Source organism: Arctopsyche grandis, chromosome 10 (assembly GCF_051622035.1).
Source record: "Arctopsyche grandis isolate Sample6627 chromosome 10, ASM5162203v2, whole genome shotgun sequence".
Lineage (NCBI taxonomy): Eukaryota > Metazoa > Arthropoda > Insecta > Trichoptera > Hydropsychidae > Arctopsyche > Arctopsyche grandis.
Genome location: NC_135364.1, coordinates 15459871 through 15472926, shown reverse-complemented (window position 1 = coordinate 15472926; position 13056 = coordinate 15459871). Strand labels below are relative to the sequence as shown.

The window sequence follows — 13056 nt, the reverse complement described above, 5'->3', positions numbered from 1 at the left end:
CCCCGTAGTTGTCGCAAAGAAACATCGCAAAGTTAAATATAATTTGTAAATAGCAAGAATTTCTAACAAGTAATAAATGTTATGAAATTCCGTTAGGTAAAATAAAAAACAATGTAATTTTGAAACAATATTATTATAAGCTTAGTATAATCGAGTTTGCTTTATAGCAAGTTATTAAAAAATTCTTAAAGAAAATAAAATTCTTATATGCAAATAATAAATTCTATGTATATACATATGAGTAGAACTACTTGAGAATGTTTTAAGTTTAGATACGCCTATTTAAACATTTTCCGCTATTTAATAACATACATATGTATGTACATATGTTAATGAATGTTTTATGTGGTGTTTTCTTTGAAGAATAATATTAATATTAATTTGTTATGATGTAATGCTACGCAAAAACATACTCACATATTCTTAGATTCGCCCGTTTATAATCGTTTTAAAAATAAATTCGTTTAAGGACATTAAATATGATAATTTTATCGCGTACATATGTATCTCTCTCTCACATATCTGACGTATAATTACGCCTTTGTCATTGCTCATCCTCTTGAAGTCGTATTGCGATAATATTATATACTACATATGAACATTTTGTCTATTATGTACTTTACATGAAAACGTAATATGTTGAAGAAGATCCAATTAATTATAGAAAAAGACAAGAAACTCTGATTAAATTTACGGAGCATTTTATTTCATATATGTATGTACCTGCATACATATGCCTCATATATGTACATATGTACATACATATATACTTTCAAACATAACAGCTCATATGATTTGAGCCGTTATTTCTAAAAATACTATTTCTGTTTTACTTAATTTAAAAATCGTTAATATTTCTTTTAATTCAACATTTCCAGAATCTCGGAAATGCTACAGAATAAATTTATTACAAGCCACCAGCATTTTTAAATATTGTAAAGCGCAAAAAATTATATTTAATGTTTTGCGAGATATTATATTTCTCAAAATAAGAAAAGCCGACTTATGCCACTTGTGTTTGTAACAGCTCATATATTGAAGTTGTAAAAATATTCTAAGCTGATATAATTTTTTTAAAAAGAGAAGAGCTTTTATTTAATTTATTTATTTTATTCCAGTTCTTCTCTTGGAAATATTCCCCCTCATATTAAACCATTTTGTTCTTCCTTTAAATTTCTATTATTTTTCATTATTCTTAGTACCCCATATATGTATATGTATCTTATGTCTCTTACTATTATTTTTTGCTTTTATTTTATTTCACTGTCATAATGTATGTATTTTAAGAAATGATTTTGCTATCAATATGTTGTAGATGTTTTAATGCTGTTTGTTTCTGTTTAAAAAAATTAAAATAAATAAAAGATATATGAATCAAGTTTAAAATAATTTAAGATTGCTTGTCTAATTTATTAATTTTCATATTACAAAAGAAATTACCAAAGAGAATAAACGTATTGTAATAGTTAATAATTAAATAAAAGAGTATATATTTATGAATCCATAATATACTGCCTTTAATTTAAATAATACTTAATATTTATATATTTTACATTTTATTTTATATTTTACATTTTATTTTATATTTTACTTAATATTTATACTTAATATTTAAATAATATTTAAGAAAATCCATCATCAACCGCGTGACTATTTCAAGCACGCGAATAAAAAGAAACCGTCAAACTCGAACAATTCCGTAATTTGACTGTAAATTGCGTTCATTTAAAAAACATGTAGTTTATTAAGAAGAAAAATTGCCTAAATTGTACACGTCGCCGTATAATTCTGATGAATGGTAATCTCGCGACAAAACTACCCAATTTCCACACGGCCTTTCCGCCACAGGAAAACCACCACAAAAGGAAATCTCTCAACAGCAACAGTCGAGTTCCTTTGAAGTGCATATCAGGACGAACCTCTCCTAATACACATATTGTGTATATTATGTATTTGCGATTTAGCGCTCTCAAACGATGTGGGCTTTGCACTGTCACGTGCCTTGTATCTGCCCTAGAATAGATGATAATAAATTATCCTGAATATTCCAGGACACGCTAAGGAAATTTGTCCAGGTGCTACTATCGGTCAATATTAGAAAGCTCTCTGCCTACAGATTCGAATCGAATTTTCCTCGCCTTTGAGCCGCCCATCCTAATCGAATTTCAACGTCGATTATTATCATTGTCCCGACGTTAATTATTGAATGGATGTTTTCGTGCGAATTGTTCAGCTTACAAATTAACATAACAAAACCGGCCTTTATTTTGATAAATTCGTCGAAACATATTTTGTTATTCGTGCAACCGATAATTTTGAGCCCGTTCGTCGACTCATTTACATATCCATTGCTTTATCCTTATTCATTACATATTATATGATAGGTTTGGCTCACATTCTCAAGGATTAAGCCGGAAGCTGAGGTTCGACCTGCGACTTTTGCTAGTTGAATGTTTGCATAAGCTCGCTCTTATTTTCAGAATTGAATATCAGTATCTGAAATATTAAATAAAGGCTGATATCGGCGCTAAGGAAATAATAATTTCCGGTTGTTTGGTTTACCGCAAAATCAACACATCTTTGTATAATGTACACAAATGTGTGCATATTTTGGGGATATGCTGAAAAAGGTATATCTTCATCTAAAACCTGTACCTAATAATTTTTTTCTGACAAATTATAAAGCAATAAAAAATATAAATATATTTATATGATTTTTTTGATATTTTTTAATAAATAATACATTAATATATGTATAAATAGATTAATATAAATATAAAATAGTACATACATACATAGTATAATATACATATGTATATGCATGTTTTATTTGTTATTATTATCTTGATTCAATTAATAAATACGCTTCAAAGCCGGCTTATATTATCCAGCACTGCAAGTGAACAGCTCGGCACAACTCTGCATGGACAATACTATTTCTATTCATACTATACAGCACCGTACAGAACGTTTTCAGTACGTTCATACCTGTTTTGAATGAGTGCAAGGCAAAATCGGTTTACATATACATAAATTACAAATTGCGACGATACGGCTCAATGTGTCGTATATGTCGTATCGTGTCGTATCTGTCGTGTCGTATCGTACGTGTCGTATCTTCTGAAAATATTCATATGCGCATCACTGCACTTTATTCAGTGCAGGTGCACTTGCCACTATGATGTCACATCGTATGTGATTATTTTCACAGTGGCCAAAGAAAATCGAATTCTGCTTGACACGTTTCGGTGACTGGTGCATAATATGAATAGATCATGTCAGTTGCTGCTGCTTCCGATACATCACGAATACGTTACAAAACATGAATGTGTCCATTAAGAATGTATTATATAATACTTTTCAAACTGATGTTTGCGTGCTTAAGCTACGCTACGACCTGAGCTATACTAATAACTATCTAAACGAAACTTCAAAAAAAATTGATATGTACATACATATGTATATGTGGTTCTAACATTATAACGTTAATTTATTTCATAATATATTAAATAAATTAAATTAAATTTGTTTTAGTTTCAGTATAATGATTGTACTATATGGAACATTTATATCTAACAATTCATATTTGTATGTATAAATTTTCTATGAATTGTATTTCTATGTAGGTCGTCAGTACGTGCACAATAACAACAATAATAGGATTCGTATCATATAATATGCACACAATATCCATCAGTTTATTTCTGCACGATTAGGCAACGAGAGAATTAACTAAACGCCTCGTTGTGCAATACGACCGAATACATTTTAAGATGACACGAGGAAATAATTCACTCCTATTATTATTATTATCAGCGTGCAAAAGGAACATTTTCACGTCGACTTATCGGGGTTTATCGAAAAATATGCAAAGAGTTTTACGTGTTTAATTAATCAGTTTTGAAAACTAGCTCATTTAGAACGCCGGTCATGAATATTCAAATTGTGGAAAATTGCGGCGATTTCGCCCATACATTTTCTTTTGATGGCCGTTAAATTTTCGCGACGCCCTTCTAATAGCAGAAAACGAATGAATGGTTCTCGAAAATAATACCTAGACCTTATCCAATGTGTAAATTAGGTAACCTACATGTTCATTCCCTTATATTGTTTTGAATTTCCATAGTGAGTATGGTTACACGGAATAATACAAGATGATATGAACGGACGTATAAATTATCAAGCTAATTTCACGGCATTAAATCAAACTTTTATTCATAATAGCTGTATTTAAAATAATGTATGCCATTTGATTCAACACGTTTTCACAACTTTGAATATTTGTACGTAATAGTAATTATATAAATACGTAAATATAGAAGCGATTTACTTTAAAAACAGAATAAATTAATAAAAATGAATTAAAATGTCTATGTATATATGTATTATGCTTTCGTATATTGGAAATACTGACAAAAAAAATATATAAGCGCGCTAATTTAATATTTTATAAGCACATTAATATTTTTTAATGAGCACAAGCGTTATTTTAACAAAAAAATGAAAATGATTAATATCAATTTCATATTTGAATGTTCCCAATCACTCCACAAAAGGAATATATAGAACAATAATAAGAAATTTATTATTAAAAATAATATTACACACACATATGTATGTACAGTGACTCAAGGAGCGAAATTTACATCAATATGTAGATAATACATATACATACATATGTGTGTGTATAATTATTTTAAAGAAAATGTCTCAACTCATTCAGGTTTCCGAAGAAATAGTAAATTTAATCTTAGTGTGCGAAATGCGGAAAACATTTGAAATGTAATACCATCTGAATTAAATTTCATATACGTTTACTTAAAGTTTGACTAAGCATAAAGTTAATAAAACCATATAGAACGTCCCATACATAGAGAAGAGAATGCGAAAGTAATTTTATCACTCGGTAAACTATGTTACGTTCTCCGGTTATTATATTCACAGAAATACCTCCGAATTTTATAAAGCAACTCGAGAAATTTCCCACGAATTGCGAAATTTTCGAAAAAGATCCCTTCATTTTTAATTAAATTTCTTCAACCTGTATCGCATTACATGTATCGGAAAATTCGTAATTCTAATGAATGGGAATAAATGAAAGGCGGACCAAATTAATACGGACTCGAGAGTAAAACTCACAATAGCTAGGCAGCGAAAAGTGTTTGAATGCTTCCATTGTCGGTTGACGAAAGTTTGTTAAATTTTTAAAATTTGCAGCCCGTTCGACAAGAGTACACACGAGAACCTTTTTAGGAAAACAATAGAAAACTTTTTTCATTTATTCGCATGTTCGTTAGGTTGTATGTTATTTCGTGACTTTCCGAAAAATACTAAAACGCAGTGGTTTGGGGGTCATGGCCTTTATCCGAAAGGCAATCTTTGCCACTACGATGACGTGATTACAAAAGGGTCTTTGTGCGAACCCTGAACCACACTAAAAAGGACATTTAAAATCGATTTGCATACTGTGCTAGCTCATTAAACCCAGGCGAAGAGGCGGTGAATTAGCGCAAAAAGTAAACAAATTTAATGCGAAGAGAAACTCTCCGAGGCGTTGAATAATAGTCGGAAAAACTACGAAATGGGAAAAATATATCCCGATATAAAAGTCCATAGGAAATAAGTGTGAGAAAATTCAATTGTGAAAATTTTCTGAAGAATTTCCTCTGTGTATAAAAATGCAAGGCATTTAATATTATTCCTTAGCTATGAAAGTATTCACAACAAAGGAATGATATGAATGCCTATTGATAAGAAACATCTCGTATGTTATACATATATTATGAAAAAGTGATATCACTCGCAAGGAAAAATCTAATGAAAACTGTATCTTTAACCTTACTGTCTAGTTAAAAAGTATGTACGTACTAAATTAAAATTATTCAAAATCTGCGCGGTTAATTATTATTGAAATTAGCTATATAAGCTATATTATTAAAAATAATTTTGTCATGTATTAAACTTCGAATAATATAAAATAAATTAATAAAATAACGGCTAAATCAGCCGTCATTCCAAGACAGATATCATTCTCACACTGACTGTTGAGCGTGGTGTACTGAATTCCCTCTTTCTCTTGCATCTGTGAGGCACGTGTACAAGGGTCTTCCCATGAAAATAATGATTTCTTTTGATATTGGTCAAAGTTTTTATTTTGTAATGACATCATTCGAATCATTGAGGCTTTGATGAGGTACACATAAAATATGAGTAGCTTGCATTCAGTATGTTTGGAGAAATAAAATGAAATATAAATCCTGGTCACTCGCTACCCATCACAGTGTAGCAAGTATAAAACAGACAGCATTTTTTTTACCACTACAAAGCTATAATAATTTAACAAGTACAATTTATTATTAGGAAGCTGCTTTTGTATTAATTGATTTAATTTGACAAATAAGACGATTCTTGTCTCATACTGTACTAATTTTTAAATTTCCGAAATGTAGTTTTGAAATTTTTGACTGAGAGCAAGACCAGATTGGATTTGTACCCGCCTTACCTCACATATATAAATTGTATTTCAAATTACATATAAGGATTACCTTCTTAAATTGGGCAGGATCAACTGGCTGGTGTGTTGGCAGGATTCTACACAGGACCTCCTCAATTTTCTGATCCTCTCCCTGAGCTCTGGAGAGTCTCTAGACTGGCCTATATGTATGAGAAGGTCCCTGAACAACGCCACTTGTCCATTCACGTCCATTATCAACTGCGAACAAAAGGCATTAAATTAACCATAAGGGGTTGAACGTGAAACGAAATTAACATTAGATAAATCAGCGTTTTTATTGTAAGGGACTGAAATTAACGTTTCATTTATGTATGTATCCATGCGTTGGAAGTAGTGGGTGGGCTCCAAACGCAATTTTGTTATTACAGTCAGCAATTTAGATTCAATCTTTACGCAACATTTACCCGAAGGTTTGAATTTAATTTATCGCAAAAAATTACTCGTCCTCGAATAACATTTTAAATTATTTCGTCCTTGCGCGTAATGTATGGAGTGTGATTGCATTGGCGGATTAAAATAAAAATAAACGATACAATTTGCCGCTGAAAAATGGGTCACTAAGCAAAATAAATGTCTTTTCAAGATAAAATTGTATCATATTCAAAAATAATATTAAAAATCATATTTTTTATGCACACAAATTCGCATTTAAATATATGTAGTTAAAAATATATCAAATCCTTAAATTTGATACAATTCATGACCCACTTTCATATAAAATATAATTTTATAGAATACAATTTTATATGTACATTCTTATGAATAAATATTTGTATGCATTGCCGAAGTACTCGGCTCTTTTTATTTAAACTAAAACTGTACAAAAATATGTACATAACATACATATATTGAGAGGAGAATTTTTAGATATATCTTATTATATTTTGACAATAGATTAAGATATTTCTTTTTGATAAATAGATTTTTACGTCAATCGAGGATCAAGACATTAACAGTACATCTAATTAATTCGGAAAAATACATAAATATGTACCGTATACACATGTTTTTCAATATTTTGTACCTCAAAAATTTCCATGCATACATACATATACATATATCTAATTATATAACTCTACAAAATTCCTAAAAACAATGAAGGTTATAAACCAGCCATAAATACAGCCATCATAAACCAAAATCAGCCACCAATACAGCCTCACTGTCTTTTATAATTGATTTATCCATCTGTATCGAGGATGTTCTTGTTCTCAACTTTTAAATAAGTTTTGTTTCTACATCTTTAGCCATCTCAAGTGTTCTATACTTCTCTTATTGCTCAATGGAATTTTTTTGACACCTTTTTCATTCATTTCCAGAACATTTTGAGAAAACTGGTTTAAGTAAATTCTCGCCTATAGTATGATTTTTTCCAGATTTAGCTACAAGAATAGAAATATCATAAATAATTTTAAGAGTTGGACATTTGCTAGAATTCAGTGTTTAGAAAAATGAATGAAATGCTGATGTTTTTTTCAAATTACGTACGTACGTATCAAAAAATGCTAAATATGTATGTATGTAATAAATATTAATGATTTGCTCATTGCCCCCCCCCCCCCAAAACACTGATATTCATACATACATATGTGCATATACATATTATTTTATTATTTTATTTTACATAGATATGTACCAGGTAGGCCTATCAGGTAAATCCAATGTTCCTTTTTAGACAATTAATTACCAACATTGCAGCTTTTTTATTACATAAATCGCCGTATTTCAAGAGGCTGAAGAACACGACATTAACAATTAATTAATTATTTTATTAATCCATAGAGACATCTAAGGATTTAGACTTGTATATAAATTTTGCATATTCTACATAAATCAAATTCAACTTCAACAATGAAATCAGATAAATTGGCAAACTCTGATAGGAAACGATCGACTTGTAGTCACAAATATCCATGTCTTACCAGCAGCACGGGATCGAACCCGGTATCCTCTCGGTGCTAAACATAAACACAACCACCGAGCCATACTTTATTAAATTTTATTACATACATTTGTACATATGTAATAAAATTTAATAATTTGACACGGGAAATAAAATTTTCTTGACAGATCCACCCCGACATTTCGACCCAACTAGACACAATCTGTACTTCCCAACAGATAATAATTAATGTGAGGCGAGGTCGTTTAATGTGTTGACCGCACATTCGTGAAACCCGAACATCCATAAATTATTCCTAACTCAAAGTTCACCCGTTAAATTTTCATGGTGAACGTCGTTAGACGAACTGATTGCAGCCAGCTCCGTTCAACTTCTTCAAAATATATATTAATTATGCAACGGTGCATAAACCACCCTACAACCTATCATCTAGTAATAACTGACCTGGCATCGTAGAAACAGACAGCCCTTGAACGTTCAACTTACCAGATTTACTGTTATTGTTCGACCCAGAATTGTTAACGGTATGCAAAAATATATGCATTCGACCGTTCGGTAATATTTTATATAAAATTTCAGTTCCAAATCAGACGTCCATATTTTATATTCGAAATGTCGCTGAAAAATTATTACTATTATTCTGAGTGCTCCACAACGACGTTTGTACCTGACGTCTCATTTCAAATTCTAATAGACCCAACATAAAGGGTAAGGACGGGACCAAAGGGCAAGTTTTCACGAATGTCTCTATCTATAAACGAATGTGCGTTTGTGTATGTAGATGTTTGAAATTGATGCTAAATAATAATCGACCGAAAATAAACGTTTACTTTAGACCGGTCTGAATTTCGTATCTTGCGCCAATATTGAACTAATTGAATTCAACAAGTTTAGACATCAGACCTAACGCATTAATCATGTTGTATCGAGCTTTGAATGATCTTCTCGCTGCTTATTTTTGCAAGGAAATGTAATATCATGTGTGTATGTGTGTGAGTGTGACCCAAATGTATTCAATGTTATATTAATTTTACACAAAGCGGATTTTGAATGAAAGCGAACGTGTTTTTGACATTAATTATTCGACTGCAAAGAGAAAAAATCTATGTGGGGCAGTTTAATGTCTTTAAAAGTGGGTTTAAATGATGAAAGTGGATTAAAATAAAGTCAATGGAAATCAATTTAGCTCAAACTAACGTGCAAGTTTTAATGAAATAATTTTCTATGGAAACTTTAAATCATATTATGCATAAAATAATTCGATAGTTTCCAGACATTGTATGAGCTTAACAACTACATTTACGAACAATACGTACATATATGTATGTATGTATGTTTTTTTGAAAAATATCACTATTAAATCATCTATTTTAAGTTCTTCAGAACGTATAAAAATACTTCATCATCCTATTTTATTAACACCAGACTTAGGCGGCCAGGATTCTTTAAACGACAAAAAATGTATATACATATATTCCCAATATATGTATATACTAGGGTTTCTGATTTCCCGGACTTTTTCAATTCCCGGGACACGGGACGGAGCCCTGGATCGTTCCCGGGATTCCCGGGATCCCGGGACACATGTAACAAACTTTTTTTTTTCAATTTAATATATTTTTTATTCATAAAAAAAATAATTATTTATTTACAAAACAATACATAATATATCCATTAACTTGGAAAATGTAATTATAAAAGTGAACTTATTTAAAGTAGCTTCATAAGAATACTAAAATATTTAAATGAGAATCTGAAAGTCTAATTCTAGATTTGGTACAAAAATTTCCAGCAATGGAAAAATCTCTTTCAGTTTCGGTCGAAGTTGGCTTTATTGTTAAAAGGGACGAAAACAATTTTTACTAACCTCTTCTTATTTTAAATTATTGGTTTTTTCTCCTGTCAGCATGTATATTTTAATTTGTTTTATAAAGTCGAGGTTATTTTTTTGTTTTGTTTGGAATAAAATCAGAATTATTTAAAATTTGTGTTAAAAAAATCAGTTTTAGGCTTCTTCTTTCTTCGATTTTAATATTTGAGAATATTTTACGATTCTTAGTGTATTTGATTTATTATTTCCCTTCGTGCAGTCGTGAAAATGTTGTATGTTTTCAAGATTTTTTTAAATCCAATTCCCGGGATTAAAGATAAGAATTCCCGGGACACGGGACAACAAAAATTCCGTGAATTCCCGGGAATGTCTGTCCCGGGTCGACCCGGGTCAGAAACCCTAGTATATACATATATTGGGAATTTATGTCCCTATTAATTATGTGCGTGGTAGATATCCTCTGATGGCTGATGGTTGTACCTCCTACCCGCACATTTCTTTATCCGATAGCTCTTATTCCAAGAGCTATCCGACTTATTATTGAAATTGTTGCCTCCATGCCTGAATATGATATTTTCCACCTCAGTGAGCGTAGATTATCGGAGATTGTTTTCAACTATTTGTCTGATAGCCTGCGCTCATTATTATTTTCTTAGTTGATTATGCAATGAGTTACTTTTTGATAAAAAATTACAAATTAAAGCAAAAAAAAAAAACATAATTTAAAAAATAAAATATGTATTTAATTATGTTGAACTCAATTTATCAACATACATTCATATATGTATATACTCGTACATACATATAGATGTTAATTTGGCCTTCTCTAATTTCTATGACATCATATATTCTATTTTTAATGATTGTTTTCGGTTGAAAGGATTAGTGACGAGTAAAAGGATTTATCCGCCTTGGTTTACTAAATAAATTATTAATCTCTTAAAAAGTAAATATCAAACACATAAACTCTGGAAGAAATCGAGCAATCCTCTTATCTTAAATAATTTCCGTATTTTACGTACGGAAATTAAGAAATTAATTAATAATGCATATAATGTTTATGTAGCTGATTGTGAAAGTTCCATAGTTAAAAACCCTAAGAAATTCTGGAACTTCATCAATTCTAAACGTGTAAATCGTGTAAAGTCTACCATTATGTACAATGATTCTGGATTGTTAGAGGGTGATCAAAACATTGCTAATGGATTTGCCGACTTTTTTAAATCAGTTTTCAATAATCCTACTGATTCCATGGAACCTACCAATGACTCGGAATGTACTTTCCCCACTTTAGCGATTAATCATCTTGACTCTTCCGATCTGAAATATGGCTTTCTAAAGTTAAAAAATATTTATTCTTCCGGTCCTGACTCCATCCCTAATTACATCCTAAAAGGATGTGAGGTTAGTCTCTTAGAACCTTTAAAATTCATTTTTAATTTAATTCTAAGGAACTCTTCATTCCCCAATTTATGGAAATGCTCTAAAGTAACTCCTATTCATAAGAAGGACGATAAATCTTGTGTAAGGAACTACAGACCAATAACTATCTTGTCAGCGCCAGCCAAAATGTTTGAGGTAATATTACACAGATACATTTTTAATCACTTTCAAAATACGCTCATTGATCAGCAGCATGGCTTTCGTCCGGCCAGATCAGCTATTACCAATTTGTTATGTTTCTCTAGTGACATAACCAGCACTTTGGATTGTAATAATCAAATGGATGTAATATATACTGATTTTGAGAAGGCGTTTGATAAAGTTGATCATAAAATTTTAGTTAGTAAATTAAGTTTTATTGGATTTACTTATAATCTTGTTAGTCTTTTTATTTCTTATTTACAGGATCGACGTCAATTCGTTAAGTTTGGGAGTTGCTTTTCTTATGAGTATGTTGCCACTACTGGGATTCCCCAAGGATCAAATCTTGGCCCTTTATTATTCCTAATATTTATCAACGATATTCAATCTTCTATTCACCATTCTAAATTTTTATTATATGCGGATGACTTAAAAATCTATAAGAGAATAATTGATTTACCTGACGCTCTTTATTTGCAAGAGGATTTGAATTCTATTAATGAATGGGCTAATGTTAATAAACTTCCCTTCAATACCCTAAAGTGTCGGGTCATTTCTTACTCTCGTTCTCGTTCTCCTATTAAATATCCGTATAAATTTCATGATTCTCTTCTTCAGAGAGAATTATTTATATCTGATCTGGGAATAGTCTTCGAAAATAGTTGGAGTTTCAACATTCATATTGAGAATATCTGTGATAGGGCAACAAAAATCCTTGGATTCGTAATCCGTAATTCGTCCGAACTAGGGCTTACTGCCATTCGTCTCTTATATTGTACATTAGTTCGCAGTGTGCTCGAGTTTGGCTCCATTATATGGTCTCCCTATCAACTTCGTTACTCTCTAATGTTGGAACGAGTCCAAAGGAAATTCCTTAGATTTTTATATCTGAAGACATTTGGATTTTATCCATATCTGTTCCCTAGTGCCTTTGTCTTGGGATCTTTGGGTTTCAACTCCCTGGCAAAGAGAAGAGATTTATTTCTTGGGAAACATTTCGTAAAATTACTTAGAGGAGAGATTCACAATCCCACTATCCTGGAGAAACTAAAATTCTGGGCCCCGGAAAATCGTAGAGTTTTAAGAAAACATGATATATTTTTGCCAATTAGGGCTAAATCAAACGTGCTCATGAACTCCCCCCTCTCGAGAGCTGTTCGACTCCTTAACTTACTGGCACATTACTTGGACCTATTCGATGCCAGTTATGTTGAGTTGGTGGAA

General features: G+C 31.0%; 1 protein-coding gene across 1 annotated transcript in view; it reads right to left on the bottom strand.

Moving 5' to 3' along the window:
- The window catches only part of LOC143918179 (uncharacterized), a 174649-nt gene that overhangs the window by 42410 nt on the left and 119183 nt on the right, over nucleotides 1-13056 (bottom strand). The window contains exon 2 of the mRNA XM_077439930.1: nucleotides 6546-6712. Coding sequence (XP_077296056.1) covers nucleotides 6546-6712 — 167 coding nt within the window. The remainder of the gene's footprint in view (nucleotides 1-6545; nucleotides 6713-13056) is intronic.